Here is an 18,919-nt window from a genome sequence, read left to right on the forward strand (position 1 = left end):
GGAAACCGCGTGGCTTGTTGAGACTATTGCCGAATATAACTAGCGTTACAGTAGGTTAACTTCATGTTTGTCCAATCCGGACGGTTTTAGTAGGGTTAATGCACATCTAATACAACAAGACGTCAAGAGGTAAAGCTTTTTGTTATCGCTATTGTCTTAGCGTGTTGTATCATAAAACCTCGGCTAATAGAAGACTACCGCCGGCGGTCTGCTTTTAGTAACGTTAAACCATTGACATGACGTTTACAGGCCTGTCAACCTCAATATACGCCGTGGCCCGTGGCTAGTTTGCCGTCTGGAAATTAACATTTCACTTGTTTAACTTAGTTATAGGTTGAAAGGGATTGGGAAATCAGCCATTGACTTCACTGTTGTTAACCTACCAGAGATACTAGTTTTGGCGTGACATGTTAACTCTCACCAGCCGCTGTCACTGAACAACAGACCTGACAGGTTGGGTTACCACATTTGCCAATCCCAGATTTACCAGTACTTGATTGGTGTTTAAAGACAATTAATTGAAAAATTTAATTTTTTACCGTAATTCACCATTCCCCTCCTCATGGTTTGTATCAAGATTCAAGATATTTATTGACACTCACTCCATTTGTAAGTACACCATTTGTAAGTACACACCTAATTCTTAAGGGTGCTCCTTTACAGGTCAGTGCAAGTTAGTAAGGCCATACCGGTAATCACAACAACGGCAAACAGTGAAAAACACAATAGAATAGAATCAAACTTAAACTTCCTGGAAAATCACATATTTTTGAACAATTCCTCTGCCTCTGCCCCTCCCATAAAACTTGCAATTTCACAGATTTCAAAGTGGCATGAGTGGCAACATGGTACAGCAGTGTATTTTTGGGTGTCCAGTACACCACTGAAACCTCTTTACTTTACTTTTTCTTAAAAACCCCATGGTTGTTCCAGCAGCTGGAATGTATTTGTTTTTGTAAAAAAAAAAAAAATCAATTAATTTTTCAACCAGATGTACTGTTCTCCCTTTTTATCAAAAAGTAAATAGAAAACAGAATAATCTTTCTGATTCTGATTCTGAAAATATTTCAGTCGTCAGGAATGATTCTGTGTTAAGAAACTGGCCAACCTGAATGTCTGCAAACTCTTTTTGCACAGATGGCAGAAATTGTACAAGAGAAGAGTCGTGGCTTGAAATTTGCAGAGCAGCAGCTCCTGCGTCACGGTTGGGAACACGGTAAGACACATGAGCTGCTTGGTGTAGCAATCTCCACTGACTGACTGACTGACTGACAGCATGTGTATCTTACACAAACCACTGACTGACAGCATGTGTATCTTACACAAACCACTGTGACTGACAGCATGTGTATCTTACACAAACCACTGTGACTGACAGCATGTGTATCTTACACAAACCACTGTGACTGACTGACAGCATGTGTATCTTACACAAACCACTGTGACTGACTGACAGCATGTGTATCTTACACAAACCACTGACTGACATCATGTGTATCTTACACAAAACACTGACTGACAGCATGTGTATCTTACACAAACCACTGTGACTGACTGACAGCATGTGTATCTTACACAAACCACTGTGACTGACTGACAGCATGTGTATCTTACATAAACCACTGTGACTGACTGACAGCATGTGGATTTTACACAAACCACTGTGACTGACTGACAGCATGTGGATCTTACACAAACCACTGTGACTGACTGACAGCTAGGGATGCCGCGGTGTGGAAATTTTCCCACCGGGTAATAAACACGTGACAACACCGGTGTTACCATGGACACCGTAAAAAATAAAAAAACTCTCCAGAGCTCCTCAGCAGTCCTCACGGTCCGGATTTTTAATTTAACTGCTCTCAGTCAGACACACCCGTGAAGATAGTCACCAATACAAAAATGGCAGGGATGTCAGGTTAACCACAGAGAGTAGTTTGGAACGGTTACGTTTGTCGGTCTATAAATTAGGCTACTCTGCACACGGTCCTTTCTACCCCATGTTTCTCCCCCAGTCAGTCAGCCCCTCCCATCCCTGCTGCTGCGCGCTGTTGTGAGCGCTGTCTGTCAGCCTCACGTAACGTTAGGCACTGGGGACAGATCTCCTGGAGAAAAGAAACTAACGTCAATAGCAACAAATCTGGGTTTTTTTTCTGGCCATGGGATTAACGTGACCAGCAAGCAGCAGTAAGCCAGGCAATGACGATAGCTGAGTAGCATCAGCATGTGCTTTTATCACAGCTAAGTCATCAATGCTAACTATTACCATCATCAATGTTAGCGGAGGTTTAGCTAGCCTATTACCATCAATGCTAGTGGAGATTTAGCTCTGTTAAAACCACATTTCCAGAGATGGCAGTGGCAAGAGAATACACACAGGCTTAGATTAAGGGTCTTACCTATACAGTATGTGTATGAGGGGGGATTGTGTTCACAACATGTACAACTAATGTTACTTGCTGGTCTGTCTAACCAGAGATATGATGCACTCAGACAGCCAGGATAGAGGGAGCGCTTGTAATATACACCAGCGCAGCTGAGCGCATGCTGAAACTGTCACGAGCGGGCGGAGTTGAAGGTGTTACCGGTGGGCATGTTATGTAATCGGTGTATGCCTCACCACTGTGTAACACCGGTAACACCTACTACCGCGGCAAGCCTACTGACAGCATGTGTATCTTACACAAACCACTGTGACTGACTGACAGCATGTGTATCTTACACAAACCACTGTGACTGACTGACAGCATGTGTATCTTACACAAACCACTGTGACTGACTGACAGCATGTGTATCTTACACAAACCACTGTGACTGACATAATGTGTATGTTACACAAACCACTGTGACTGACTGACAGCATGTGTATCTTACACAAACCACTGTGACTGACTGACAGCATGTGTATCTTACACAAACCACTGTGACTGACATAATGTGTATGTTACACAAACCACTGTGACTGACTGACAGCATGTGTATCTTACACAAACCACTGTGACTGACTGACAGCATGTGTATCTTACACAAACCACTGTGACTGACATAATGTGTATGTTACACAAACCACTGTGACTGACTGACAGCATGTGTATCTTACACAAACCACTGTGACTGACATAATGTGTATGTTACACAAACCACTGTGACTGACTGACAGCATGTGTATCTTACACAAACCACTGTGACTGACATAATGTGTATGTTACACAAACCACTGTGACTGACATAATGTGTATGTTACACAAACCACTGTGACTGACTGACAGCATGTGTATCTTACACAAAACACTGACTGACATCATGTGTATCTTACACAAACCACTGTGACTGACATCATGTGTATCTTACACAAACCACTGTGACTGACATCATGTGTATCTTACACAAACCACTGTGACTGACATCATGTGTATCTTACACAAACCACTGTGACTGACTGACAGCATGTGTATCTTACACAAACCACTGTGACTGACTGACAGCATGTGTATCTTACACAAACCACTGTGCCCTCAGGTAAAGGACTGGGGCGAGAGGAGAATGGGATATCAGAAGCTATCAAGGTCAATGTGAAATGTGACAAGGGAGGGGTGAGTGTCTGCTGTCAGTTGGTCTGTAAATCACAGCACTGATTTTATGGTTTGATTTTAGTCAATGTTTCCTCTAACTTTAATAGGTTAGTAGTGATGTGAACTGTGAAGAGGTAATTGTAAATGTAGTGGCACATCCCTTACTGTTTCGCTCAAAATTCAGTTTTTTATGCCGAATGTTGTTGTTTGGAGCCTCAGATGTTGCCTTTTCCCATATCAGGTCGGCCATAAACAAGGAGAGCAGTTCACCTTCCATTGGTGGGACCATGTCTTCAATAAGGCTTCTTCCAGTCTTCAGGTGGAATCTGACCAGGTAGGTCCTACCTTAGGACATCATAACACACACACACACACACACACACACACACACACACACACACACACACACACACACACACACACACACACACACACACACACACACACACACACACACACCTGTAGGCTACATAACACAACATGATGCAAACTCTTATGATTTGTTTAGTTTTTCTGGGAGTGGCATCTTTTTCCGAATGAGGAAATACTTGTTCGATTTAACTTGTGTACTCAAATGTGACAAATGGTGTTGGCTGTCTCATGACCAGGGAAATTCAGTTTGATGTTCAAGATGTACTGAATAGTCTCTTTCTCCCTTCATGCCTCACACTATGAATTAGGCCCCCTCCCTTTATGAAGTTTGCCTTGCGTTCACATGAGAATATTTGTTGGAATGATTTGATGGCTCAAAGCAACAACTTGGTGATCATGAAAGTGATCCACTTACTACTATAATACATGTGTTATGTTATGTTATGGACACCATGCAAAGCTCATTCACACGAGGCCAATAACATAACTGAGACAGGTTTGAGGTAGAAAAATGTCAAAAAGTGTATTCAAACTAGGGGTGGGCAATATGGCAAAAATATATCACAATTTCTTTCAGGCAGGATCCCGATCCACGATCTTATCACGATTCTTTTTCATGTTGGCTAAAGACTATTTTATAAGTTACTGAACAGTACAATTAGGGCCAAGCGATATAGACCAAAAATCATATGTATATTTTTAGGCTGAATGGTGATACATATCTTGGAATTTCGTACGAAGTGGGCTAAAGGTTCAGTTGTAAGTCAAAGCTACATGTGAGATGTCACAAGCAGTTTTAATATGATATAATGACTGAATGGTCAATGCTCAGAAAATTACATCACTTCACTTAAGACAACACTTATACCATATCACAATACTACGATCTCCAAAGTCTAAGACGATATCTAGTCTCATATCACGATCTCGGTTAAATATCGCTATATTGCCCAGCCCTAATTCAAACTACCAAAAAGTCAAACCTAAAACACAACAAAAACGCTGTGGCCAAAACCTCCATCCAGAGGGCTCAACCCTAAACTGCCAAAAGTTGAGAGAATAATTAAACTGTCAAAAAATAATCTGCAAAAACTGGAGTACCAAGCTGAAACTCAATCAAAGGAAAGAAAGAAAGTAAAAACGACTAGAAATAGCATTTTGAACACAAATTTGTCCTAACTTTCTCTCTGGGAAAGCAAGCCCCAGACCACCTAGCTTTCTGCTCCGTGTGTCTGGTTCAGAGTGACCACCTACTGTAGCTATAACACCTCTTTCTCCTCCGTGTGTCTGGTTCAGAGTGACCACCTAGCTATAACACCTCTTTCTCCTCTGTGTGCCTGGTTCAGAGTGACCACCTACTGTAGCTATAACGCCTCTTTCTGCTCCATGTGTCTGGTTCAGAGTGACCACCTACTGTAGCTATAACACCTCTTTCTCCTCCGTGTGTCTGGTTCAGAGTGACCACCTAGTTATAACGCCTCTTTCTCCTCCGTGTGTCTGGTTCAGAGTGACCACCTAGTTATAACGCCTCTTTCTCCTCTGTGTGTCTGGTTCAGAGTGACCACCTACTGTAGCTATAACACCTCTTTCTCCTCCGTGTGTCTGGTTCAGAGTGACCACCTAGTTATAACGCCTCTTTCTCCTCCGTGTGTCTGGTTCAGAGTGACCACCTAGTTATAACGCCTCTTTCTCCTCTGTGTGTCTGGTTCAGAGTGACCACCTAGCTATAACACCTCTTTCTCCTCCGTGTGTCTGGTTCAGAGTGACCACCTAGTTATAACACCTCTTTCTCCTCCGTGTGTCTGGTTCAGAGTGACCACCTAGTTATAACACCTCTTTCTCCTCCGTGTGTCTGGTTCAGAGTGGTGTTCAGGTGAAGAAGACTGTGGAGGAACATGACGAGGGCATGATCTCCAACAAAAAACCAACTAAAGCCACGCTGGCTAAAGACAAGCTGTATGGATGCTTTGTCAAGGTAAACTTATTTGTTGTGAAAAATTAAGTTCTTGCCTTACCCACTAAATAACTGACCTAAAGAACATAGCAACCTTGTACTCAAAGCTGTAATCCAGCGATAAGTGTATTCTACTCTCCAGAGTATGGGCACTGTATGTGAGATACGGTATGTAATGTGAGATCTTGTTGTCCTTGTACCATGTATGTTGAAATGTACTGTGAAACTTCAAGGTTGTGATCACACCTGCAGTTTGTTTTCTTTGTTTCTCAACCGTAGTGGAAACGTTTCCTTAGCATTTTTGTATTTGGTTGGTTTAGGTTTTCTGCCCAAGTAAACAAAACTCAACAAGGTTGTGGCTTGACTTCTTCGGTTCATTTTGGACACTAGGCTTTTCAAACATTAGCTGGGTTTCCATCCAAATGTATCACAACTTTTAATCCAATTTTCAGAAAGTCGGCAAAATAAAATGCGAAACAATGCGCGTTTCCATCCACTGCTATTTTGCAAATTATAGAGCTGTCAATCACCTCATGTTTGAGGCTGTCTGAGCTGCTGATCAGCTGCTAGACCCGATACAACACATCTAACGTTATTAATTTAAAGTTTCTTGATAATCTACAAGTAGACAAAGGTACCATAACGCCATTTCTGGATTACCAGGTGTGACTCTGCAAACTAACGTTATAATCCCAAACTGATCTCCCAAAAAAAAAGTAAAATAGCAACGTTTGTGGACCAATGTTGCTATGTTACAATTTCGGCTCTGAAATTGTAGGTAATCCACGGAGCAGATAGTAAGTGAATACAATTTCATTCAAGTCTAGAAGTGAGTCGCCTTAAAGTTAATATCCCAGTCTTCTTCTGTTTACCACGGCGGGTATTGTGCTGCGCGTACCATTATTTACCGTGTGTAGCCCTATTGTGTGGAGGCTACACACGGCATGTGTTTTGCAGTGATCAAGGCAAACTGTGTTGTTTTTGAATGGAGAGACAACAGAATATCGCTTAAACTGCTTCCACCGCACGTTTTGCATTTTCCTTTTATCGATACACCCGACTTTTCCGCCTCCCTCAAGCGTGAAAACTTTTTTGCAATATTTGGAGGTTTTTGCGAATTAGGCAGTGTTTCCACTCAGTTTTTTATGCGCAAATTGAAATTTCACATCAAAACAGGTGGATGGAAACCCGACTATTTTCAGGCATGTTGATGATGTTACTTGATGATGTCCAAGTTCAGAAGGTACCATTTGTACTGCGCTTGGACAAATTAACCAAAAGAGTAAACACTCCACTCCAGTCCAAAGTCTGAACAAACTGCTCCAAACATAGTTGGTATTAAACACAGTAGGTTATCAAATAGAGCTCAACAGTCACGTCACGGTTCCAGGAGCCGAGTGCACCAGCTGGGCGTACGCCTAGGTGTAACGTTACACCTAGGTGTAACGTTACACCTAGGTGTAACGTTACACCTAGGTGTAACGTTACGCCTAGGTGTAACGTTACATCCGACGTAGAACTCAAAGTTACGACTAACATAATTGTATGACTACTGCACCATGTAGTCTTAAGCCCTGTATGCATTGCGCCTGGGTGTAACTTTTACGTCTGGTATGGAGCAGGCGTAAAAGTTACACCCAAGGCGTACTCACTGACAGCTGTCTCATCTTGATCTGCACTGTCGGGACTGACAGCTCTGTGCTGTCAATGACGTTCAGTCCTGTGATGCGGGCGAATCTTCTCCAAAAATATTGATCGATGTGTGCTGTAAATGGACGTATTGGGCGCAGGACCTCCGCTTGTCGGCGGGTTTTTAAAAGCTGATGCGTCTGAAGATCTTTCCATTTCTTCCTGACTTCGTCAACTGCCCGCAGTCCGCCATCGCATTCATTCATTGATTGATTGCACTTGTGATCAAATTCCATGCATCTTGTTTCTGTTTCAATCATGAGAGACCAGAGGGTAAGGTTAATCAGCAAGCTTTATTAAAGTATGGCATGGCGATAAGATTCATGGCCTGAAGCGGTATGGCATTAATTCTGATGGCGTGGCAGCATGGCAACTGATTCTTTGGCGTAGTGACTCCGTGGCAAGATGCCTCTCTTCTTGAGGCGGGAGGGCATCTGCTCGGGCTAGAATAGAGAACCCCCCCCCCCCCCCCCGTAGGGGATTCTTCAGGAGTCAATACATTGGTGGTGGACTGGGGAGGTGGGTGGGGTGAAACGCGGCTTCCAGAGAAGAAATTAAATCAGTTCAAGTGCAGCGGCTAGAGGTCAAGGCAAGAGGACGGTGTGGCGCCCGGCGTGGCTATAAATACTGCCGCGTCATAGCCTCGGCACTGACGACATTAACGCCGTCACCTAGGCAAGTGCGTCACGCGAACGTCACGCTGGGATTACTGCACTGACGACATTAACGCCGTCACCTAGGCAAGTGCGTCACGCGAACGTCACGCTGGGATTACTGCACTTGTCGTCACGCTAGGATTACGTGTGATGATGAGGTCGCTATGTCACTAGATTACGTGTGGCGTGAGGCAGCGTGTCTGGTCTTCATCTTGAAACTAGGTCGAGACCATCATTTGTTTGTGTTGGTGCTGTTAAATTGAGCTGTGAGAACGTTTCTATGCTTTGAATACAACTCTATAAGTTTGAGCAGAGTTAGAGCTGTCTGTCAGCTGTCTCAAGCTCGTCTGAGAGAAGTGTGTTGCTTGGCAACAAGCACGTATTCACGTGGACGCGCACGTCCACAGCCTAAAGACCGGGCGCAGCTACGACCATGCTAAGTCAAGCTTGGTGCACTCGGTGTAAATTCAAATCACAAAGTCGGGCGTAGCTAAAACCGGCCTAACAGTTAAGACCTACTTTTTTACGCCCAGCTGGTGCACTCGGCTCCTGAAGAGTATTTCCCCGTTCATATTCTGCAATGAGATTTTTATTATTAGCCATAATGTCGTAACCACCCAAGGTAGACTTACCTGTAGAAGGTATATGTTCCTGTAGAAGCCACAAATCTATGATATCATCCTTGTTTATTCTTAAACATGTTTGATTCGATTTCATGGAGAAGTACTAGACTACCCACAATTCTACAATGTAATACCGACCAAAAAGGTTCATATCAATGTTATTATTGATTAATAGTGGTTAAATGTTCATATGAAAAGTAGACCTGCAGGAGAATCTGAAATCAGCCATCTTGGATCACTGTACAAGGGAAAATCACATCATGGACTGGGAAAAGGCCACGGTCATTCGATTGGAATACAACAGATACCAAAGTTGGATCAGGAAGGCTTTAGAGCAGGGGTGGCCAAACTATGCCCCACGGGCCAACTGCGGCCCGCTGCCCGTTTTTAAGTGGCCCGCCATGAATTTAGCAAAATTTTGCTAAAAACATCTTTTCATATGAACATTTAACCACTGTTAATGCAATCTGGGAACCCAGAGTCTATTTTTATTCTCCGCGTCCGTGCTCCACTGTTTACTGACTAAATAGCAACTTGCGCCGTGACTTTAGAGTAATTTTCCACTGTTGTTGTAAGACGAGTTGACGTCTTCTATGCAGTGTGTTTGTGCGTGACGTTAATAGTGAATTGCCGAAACGGACGCGGAAAAGGAAAGCGGAAGTGACGGAAAAGTCAGCATCACGTCCTTTTCCGCGTCCATTTCAGCTATTTGCTAATAACGTTAACGCACAAACACACTGCATAGAAGACGTCAACTCGTCTTACAACAACAGTGGAAAATTACTCTAAAGTCACGGCGCAAGTTGCTAATTAGACTGTAAACAGTGGAGCACGGACGCAGAAAAGGAAGTGACGGTGGCAGGAGAGGCGCGCTGTACAGGAAGCTGGGGAAAACGGTAGGGCTGTCCCAGAGTCTATTTTTCCAATAAAAATAGACTCTGGGTTCCCAGATTGCTGTTAATGTAATATTGACGTCTTTGATTGGTGGCGCTCGCTGTATGGTCGTCTCTTATTGGTGGCCTGCACTCATTTCTCTCTCTGGCTATTCTGTCTCTGGCTAGGCTATAATAATAATAATAATAATAATGATTGGATTTATATAGCGCTTTTCTAGACACCCAAAGCGCTTCACAGGAATCATTATTCATTCACACCATTCGTACCAGTGGTGGTAAGCTACGGGTGATGTAGCCACAGCTGCCCTGGGGAAGACTGAAGGAAGCGTGGCAGCCATTTCGCGCCTACGGCCCCTCCGACCACCACCAACATTCATAGACATTCATACCCATTCATACGAGGCAATGAGGGTTAAGTGTCTAGCCCAAGGACACAACGACAACAGCTGGGAGGGAGCAGGATTCGAACCGCCAACCCTTGAGTCATTGGCCGACCTGCTCTACCTCCCGAGCTAATGCCGTAGGCTACTACAGACATAGGCTACATCTTGCAAAGTAAAGCTGCTAAAACTGCCACTGAGTGAAAGTACGGTATATTATCAAAGCTAATACGAGTCGCGCTGCTTTTAACACCGGCACCCGTTTTGAAATCCATTAACCGGGTTCGTTCACATTAATGCATGGGCATTAGCCATTGAGCTAATAGTCTAATGGCGGCCGCTCAAGACCGCTGGTCCAGGCCCTGCCGCTCAGAGTGCTCTGCCCCATTGCCTGAAATGCTCTGACCTCAATCATCCGCTAATCTGATTGGCCAGAAATGCCAGAATGGATTATGAGATGAGTAGTTTCTTCACTCTTACGTCTTGTACCCAGCACTTTTTGTTATTCAATGTTATTTTCCCCCCCAACTCTGAATCAAATGTTTTATGGTCACGATTCTCTAGCAGCACAGTTGGCTTGATTCCTGACTTAAAATTCTTTATATAAGGATTTTTCAAAAAGTGATAGAGAAAAACGAATGGGGAAAGACTCTTCCGGAACCAGAGGTGTCGTCACGATGCCACATGACTGTTGAGCTCTATGATAACCACAATGTGTCTGAACCAATGTCGACCAGACAAATTCCTGTACATTTGTTGTACTCGGAAATGTAGATGATTGTGAACTGATAGTTATGCTGTGTTCCCCTTTCAGTCAGCCACGCTGCTGTCTGGGAAGGAGCAGCCAGAGCCAAAGTGTGATGACTCAGATGACAGTAGTAGCAGCTCAGATGATGATGAGGACGAGCATCTGGACCTCTCCAGCACCACCAAGTAAGACCTTCATCCCATGCCACTTACTTTCAGAAGCATGTCTTTTTACTCAGAAGTGTCATCACAATCACTATCAACATTCCTCTCATTCTGACCTTTGTCAATTTAATTTATTTTCATACCCGTTTTTAATTGTCTGACATATTTGTATTCATCCAATTGGCTTATCTTTATTGTTTTATTGTCTGTAAAGCATTTTATACAGGGTTCTATGCAGTATGGAATTTGATTTGAGTCATTTCCAGCTCTGGATAAATGTGGAAAAAAGAAAAGACTGGTATGGAAAAACATTTCCAGACTATTGCCCCTATTCTGTTTTCTAAAATATAAATTTCAGAATTTTTAAAAATAAATTGATCATACAAGCACACACAGATTGTTTATGGCATTTGGAGCATGCAGCCAGCACAGCCAAAATGTTTACCACTGTGTGAGAGCGCGGGCCAGAGCAAGCTTGATGTCATACAAAGGATGGCAAGAAGTCCTACTGTATGGCGTGCGGCTGAACACACACTCCCGCAAAACCATAAACAGCTCTGCTCCAAGTGCCTAGAACTACCAAATCCGGACATCCGCAACCAAATGAGTTTGAAAGAAAATGCGGCAACATCTTTGAATTGCATATATACGCATAGCATCACAAAAAACCAACACATTTTAAGCTTGTCTGAATATTATTAGGAGTTATCCAGTGATGTAGTTATCAGAAAAGTACCATCTTTTCTGGATAAGGAAACCATTAATCGTTGTTTCCATGGACACCGTGAATAAACAAGGCTGCACAGACGCCTTGAAAATTAAATGATGTAACTCTTTTCAACTCATTTTTGGTTCTTATTTATATAAAAGAGACAAAAAAATATGTGGTGGAGAGTATATATATTCAATATGTTATGGGAAAATAATACGAGTATAGTTAACACTGGATAGTTTACTTGCTCTTTGGACAGAGCTGACTGTGGAATGTCGCCCAACTTTTTGCATAGGAGTGTGGACTGAACATCCATGATGGGTAAATGAGGGCTGGGCTTGACAATCCCAAATATAAAGCCTGGTTGGCTAAGGATCACTATCGGCTTTATTGGCCAAGTACTGTATGTGCACATACAAGGAAATTGACTCAGGTTGGCTTAACTCAATTAGGGAGGGATGTGCATTTCTAGCAAAACACTATTCGAAATTCACTGGGACAAAGTCGACTTTTCGTCGAAGTTCGCCCACCCCTTAAAAAAAAAAAGCGAGTCGAATGTTACATGGTCTCCCCTGATTCTAAGTATAGTTGAATCACTTAGTTTGACCAAGTAAAACTTTTATAAGCATTTTACACAAGGTCTATGGAAAAATGATGGATGAAATCCCACGGAGAGGGAGACGGGGTGACTTTGGCACTCTATTCTCGTTAAGGGCGGGACTAGGGATGCACGATATATCAGCAATCATATCTGTATATGGGCCGATGTTACTCATTTAACATATCGGCATCAGTCCAATGCAATGTTAAAATCGGTTATCGTATCAGCCAAAATGTTCACAGAGAAGAAACAATGCGGCGAATCTATGATTTATGGGCTTTTCCACATGTTTTGGAAATAAAGAAATGCATTACTTTTTCAAATTCACTGTTTACATGTGTTTTTCACATGTAAACAGTGTATGTACAAAATGTACAGAAATGTACAACATTTGATCATATAACGTTTTTATACAGATCATATCGGCAAATATCGGCCATAACAGCAATGTTAATATCAGTATCGGCCAAAATGTTCATATCGGTTTTCCCCTAGGCAGGACATACTCCAGGCGCGCTTTCAAATGCGAGGGCCGTGGTGGGGGCGAGGCCTTCGCAGCCATAAGCACGTGTCGGCAGATTTTTCTGGCAGCTCGCCGCTCTGCACCTCCCCTGGCAGCACTGCGCTTTGCCGTTAGAGACAGGAAGAGAAATGAAGTACACTGTGACTGAGCCATGTTTTGACCAAATTTTCTTGACCCATGTGGTAAACTTGATGATTTCCGTTTTTAGTCATTTCAAGTAATGTGCTGTGGTGAGAGAGATCTAGTCCTATTTACATTCAATAAAAACAAGATTGGCGATTCTATTAATGTGCCGATACGATCGTTTGAGAGTGAAACCGCAGTCTACTGAACATAATGGCTTTCATTGACTTTTAATTTAGTTTCATTGACTTTATCATGGGCCGTTCACTGTACTATGTAAACAGCGGTGCTCTGAGCAGCGCTCTGAGCATGAATACCTCGGCACCAGCGCAGAGTCTGCTCCCGGTTTGCGGAGCTCCGCCTCGCGCTGCCTTCATGGAGTATGTCCTAAGCTTTAGGCAGCCAGACCTGAGCCAGTGGTGTAGTCTACCTTTTTTCAAAGGGTATACTGACTCTGACCACCCCACCCCCTTAACCGGAAGTGGGCGTGGTTTCGGCCGGAAGTGCTTTTGCTTCTTCGGTCGCTATTCTCTCTCCTGAAGATTTGTTTACCGATGGGGAGAAAGCCCCACGTGATAGCCACCCGTCAATCTCTCTCTCTCTCTCTCTGCCCAACGCTGTAACACCATTTTATTTTGAAATTCAGTTGACTTTGCCATTTCCCACGGATATTGTCGCGTTTTTCCTTCATGGCTTGACAGAAAAAGTCTGCCTTCACGCGCCTAGTCGGCTTGAAAATAGAACTCACGCCTAAACGATAAAATCGGCGCAGCTCAGGCGAGGCGTGGGTACACGCAAGGTTTCACGTTGAGGCGCCCTGTGTACACAGCCTCATTGACTAAAAAGGACGCCTATTTGTGCGCTTTGTAACACAGAGTGCACAGGGTGAATTTTATGAATGGAAAGTTAAAACGATATGTATCATAACGTGTTTCCCAGTGCGCATACGCAAATCTGAGTCATTTCGCAGTGTGTATACGCTGTATACCTGCGAATCACGTAGACTACACCACTGACCTGAGCCTACAATAGCCTACGCTAACATTAGCATCATTAGCGTAGCTTCCCGAACGATGCCGAGATGGCCCAGGGAACAGTAGACAGAATATCAGCTTTTCTTCATGCAGTAACAAACTTGAAACCCCTTCCTTGTGGCTGAGTGTTGCTGTAATATTTATACTACATTTCTACCAAGGACAGGGTATCGGTGGGGTCTTGAAAAGTTTTAAGAGTTGATAAACCAATTTAGGGAAAATTAAGGCCCTTAAAAAAGTATTAATCGCTATTTGATGACATTAAATTGTGTAGCTAAGATGGTGTTAAATTGGCATATGATATCGTCCCATCGTCACCTGAATTGAATCTAGCTAATTCTAGCTACCAACTGGAGCCCTTTGCAGTGTGCAAACTTTTTACAATTTTCTTAGCTAATTCTAGCTGACACAACAGTAGCAAATTACAGTAGTAATGATAACACATTGAACAATTGATAGAGAAATATAGAAAATATAGAAATATAGGAGAGAGCGGAGGAGAGAGCAGGAGAAGGGAGGGAGAGCAGGGGGAATGTGAGAGAGGAGAGAGCAGGAAAGTGATGAGGTGGGGAGGGAATGGGAAATGTTGGGGAGTATAGGAGGTGGGGAAGGAGCAGGGGAAGGGGGAAAGAAAAGAGAGCAGGAGGGGGGAGGGAGAGCGGAGGGGATGTGAGAGAGGAGGGAGGAGGTGGGGAGAAAACGGGAAATGTGGGGGAGGAGAGAACAGAGTATTGCAGCATCTATGAACTTGGTGTCTGTGGTGACACAGGGTGGGTGGAGCTAACAGAATAGACTCACTCTGTAGGTTACTGTAGATTCCCAAGAATTCTTGTGTGAAGTAGGATAACAAGCTACTTTTCCCAGTCTCTGATAGCGTTATGGGTGGTTGATTCTGATTCTATGGCCGAACAAACTGTTTGGATCTCACCTGCAATTACCACTCATCCCCATCACCAGCCACTAACCAACAGAACAAAACTGAAATCTTATGGATTATAACTTTAAACAGTTGGATTTTAAAACTTTTTTTTTTTTTTTTTTTTTTTTTTTTAAACAGTTTCTAGTTATTTGTACTAGTGCTGCACGATTTGGGGGAAAGGTGCGATTAGCGATTAGGGTGGACAATATTGCGATTGCGATTGTGATTGCGATATAATAAACAAGAGGTATCTAGGGATGTGCCGGCATGAATTTTTGACGGTATGATAACCTTGGACAAAAATACCACGGTTTCACGTATCACAGACTAAAATACATGAAATATGTTACAATTTAAAATATATTAAAACTAAATAAATAAAACAATTTGAAATAAAATTATCTTTACAAAAAAATAAAACATTTTGAGACATTTGCCTGTCCCAAACATGTAAAAAAGAAACACCAGAAAAATAGAAACTGCACTGTGTTACAGCACATAGAAGATGGCTCAGACTGGCAAAGTTACGGTAGTTACATGTCTGTCGAGTAATACAATGATACACCCCGTTTATTTATTTTGTAGCGACAGATGGCCGTAAACGCCACACTCACCTGACGCTTCTTGAGAGAGAGGTGAGGGAACGTGCATATTTCTGCAGACTTTATCGAGGGACCATGAAGGCGTCATGTGACAGGCTAGTTGAAACCTGGAGGTGCTGCTGATGGCAGCCGACAGTGTTTTGCTATCAACCTTGTTAATCTCGCTATATTCTTCATCACAGCGGGTCATTACCCACTGTGCACTTAATCGTGCACTAGTTCTGCATAAGCACCTGCAGCTCTCTCCTTATTTTACTGACGTTCTCACTAAACACTCAGCTGTTTACATGCGTTTCTGAACGGCAAGCTAGTTATTAGCATAGCTAGCTGTTAGCGATCATGGATGTTCTCTCTCTCCCTCTCGGTAAGATGTAACTTTGCTGCGCATAAAATTACTTATTTGCAGGAGTGCATGGGAGAAGCCTCCCGCTAGTGTTGATGCCCACAGTGTGATGGCAGAGAAACGTGTGTTTGCTGCGTCGCGTGTAACGTTAGAGGAGACACACACACACACACACACTCAAAAAGACGTGAAAAAATGATAATAATCGCACACTTTTGCGGTTATGTAATCGCACGTGCTGACATCGCGATTGCGATTAGATTAATCGTGCAGCACTAATTTGTACTCAGATGTTAAATATGGTCTGAAAAATCTACTGAGAAGTCTGGAAATGTATGTCTGGAAAAGTATGGAAATTGAAAATTGTGGGAACCCTGTTTGTAATTCCTTTGAAAAGTGCTAATCAAATAAATGTAATCATTCATCAGGCTTTCCGATGCTGATCTAATGAAGGCTTGTGGAGGACGCACTGCTCACAAGTAAGCGGACTTGTAAAGTTTGAGTGTTAATTCTCACAGGAAAGCATTTATTCCTTGTAGTTTTAATTTTGCACTTTTATTTAGTTTATATATTTATATATGTAAAAGTCACAAAAAATAGAATGGTGAGACGCCATATGACATATGTTCAAAGAAAAGACATTTCACTCTGTCATTTCACTTTGGATGCTGTTTTATGTTTCTGCAGAGGAGCCAGGCACGGCTTGACCATGAGTGCCAAGTTAGCCAGGCTGGAGCAGCAGGAGGCGGAGTTCATGGCTAAATATGGCAAGAAGAGCCAATCAGCAAGTTCTTCACCAGTTTGTGTCACACCAACCACCCAATCAGCTGCCCAGAGCCCGGAGAGGACGGAGGAGACGGCCGAGGCTTCCCACAGCAAAAAGACAAAGCGGAAGAAATGTGCCGCAGAGTTAAATGTTGAAGCAGTCTCTAAAAGCCCTGAAATGAACACTAGACCCAAAAAGAAGAAAAAGAGAAAGAAGGGCAATTCTAATGAGAGTAGCGAGGAAATAACAGTTCCAGTTCCCACTGAGGAAGAATTAATCACAATTGAAAATGACGTGGGAGATCATTCTCAAATAACAAAGAGGAAACATAAGAAGAGGAAAAGGAATGCAGAGGAGAATGGAGAATTAAGTGAGACCACAACACCTACTGACGAGAGCAAGAGACCACAAGGGACTGCAGAGGGTTCCTCAGAGACCGACGCGGACCCTAAACCAAAGAAGAAGAAGAGGAGATCCAAACAGCGCAGAGAGCATGCCGCTCCTGCCAAGGTGGAAGAAAGTAATGATACAGAAGCTACCCAATCAGAACCGGTCCTGGACTGTGTGCCAGAAATGAAAGATGATGCGGTAATTATGGAGGAAGCAGAAGTTGTGGAGGAGGAATCTACAGTAAAGCAGATAAGGAAAAGGTGTAAAAAGGACAAACAGACAGCACAAGGCAATGTAAACGAGGAGGCACTTCCTCCAAAGAAGAAAAAGAAGAAGTCCAAAGAGTAGTACGGTACATCAGAAAATATCACTGTGGACATGATAGGAAGTTGTCTCTTGAATCAGCTGTGCCTAGCATGTGCCACAGAGATTAACTAGTTGAAGGTTGTGCTCCTACCAGGGCCTGCTTTGCTTTTGGTTGTAGAGTATGTTTAATGACAGCAGTGTGGCTCAGCAGCCAGATCCAGAATGTCTATTACTTACTGAACAACCTTACTGTCTGGTGTCAAATAAAGAGTTTTATATTGAATACAAAGCGAGAGTATTGATCATCACCTGTTGTAAACTTCCCGACTGAGGAAATTAGGGAAGTTTTGTGATTTGATGCAGACACAGCCAGGTGAGGCTATGGTGGCGATGTAATTGTTTTTAAGATTGTTGTTTGTACACAGCATGAAATGTATTGGACTCACAGTGCAACCCACACCCAGTATTTCTGAACTGACTCTAAAAATCTACCAGTCAATGTTGACATCTTAATGTTTTGCACTAGGATTATAAATGACGTCAAACCATGAAAGGTGCATTGAAACACACTTTATCATTCTCTTGTGATAATACATTTCAAGAAGTGGTTAATTCATGTTTACTTTACAATCCAACTTAAAAATAAACATACATGCCAAGAATTCATTGTAGCCTTTGCATCATGAGCAACTTTTTTTCAAGGGCATTTTAATTTGTGCCTCCATAGTGATTGCAAGCAAGGTGATTGCTGTCGTAAGGGCACAAGACCTTGAAGAACAGATACATTGGCTAAACTATTACATGAATTTGTAAACTTTACATGCAAATTAAATGACTTGACACAGCTATTTCCGTTTACAGTGCGACTCACAATTCTGCAGGATTCTTATTGGGCAACCTGTTTTGTTCCAAAACAGGTGGATACAGGGGCACAAAATCCAAGTACCGCATGGTGTTCATGATCTCGGATATATTCCAACAGAGTAAACAATCTTACACAACCATCTTGCTCTCAAACGTTACTGAGACACTGAACCACAACCTCTATTGAAGCTCAATGTAAATGAAAAAATCATCATCAGTATGGGAACTGGGGCTCTGTCTCTGGCCCACAGTGATGTCATAAATGACCGGTGAATTACTCACACACAAGGCTATATGTTCAGTGATCATGTCACTGATGACATCAGTGATGTCATACATAGGCATTGTGACATCACTGATGTCATAAATTCACTCACTATATAAGCGAGTGACACTGTGAATGCCTAGTATAAAAAGTAAAAATACTAAAGCAAGGTAGGACTTGGAAGATAAATATTTAACATCATCTGGATATCTAGGAGAACCAACATACCGAAAAAAGAAACTTTTTTTCTCTCAGTATTTCACTTTAAATTTTACACGTACACGAACAAAACAAATGACCATTCTCCGACACAGGAAAGGAAAAGAAAGAAAAGCATACAATACATATATTATCGACATTCAATATTCCAACGTGGTGCTACCAGCCACATAGGGTGCATGTGCTTGTAAGAGATTT

The 18,919-nt window shown here is 42.7% G+C and overlaps 1 protein-coding gene across 1 annotated transcript; it reads left to right on the forward strand.

Moving 5' to 3' along the window:
- On the forward strand, window positions 1-18,058 carry gpatch4 (G patch domain containing 4). The gene is made up of 8 exons (XM_083644709.1): window positions 1-129; window positions 1,138-1,216; window positions 3,520-3,593; window positions 3,814-3,906; window positions 5,806-5,919; window positions 10,957-11,075; window positions 16,340-16,390; window positions 16,599-18,058. The coding sequence occupies exons 2-8, from the start codon at window positions 1,138-1,140 to the stop codon at window positions 17,413-17,415; spliced, it is 1,347 nt and encodes a 448-aa protein (XP_083500835.1). The 5' UTR covers window positions 1-129; the 3' UTR covers window positions 17,416-18,058.
- Window positions 18,059-18,919: the final 861 nt, after the last annotated feature.

Source organism: Poromitra crassiceps, assembly GCF_964638095.1.
Source record: "Poromitra crassiceps genome assembly, chromosome: 1".
NCBI classification, from domain to species: Eukaryota; Metazoa; Chordata; class Actinopteri; order Beryciformes; family Melamphaidae; genus Poromitra; species Poromitra crassiceps.

What these genes read in the sequence shown, in the direction of transcription:
- gpatch4 (XM_083644709.1), top strand. Translation starts at nt 1,138, where the DNA reads ATGGCAGAAATTGTACAAGAGAAGAGTCGTGGCTTGAAATTTGCAGAG. An exon ending in TGAAATGTGACAAGGGAGGG is followed by an intron (nt 3,594 to 3,813) that starts GTGAGTGTCTGC and finishes TTCCCATATCAG; the next exon opens with GTCGGCCATAAACAAGGAGA. An exon ending in TTCAGGTGGAATCTGACCAG is followed by an intron (nt 3,907 to 5,805) that starts GTAGGTCCTACC and finishes TGTCTGGTTCAG; the next exon opens with AGTGGTGTTCAGGTGAAGAA.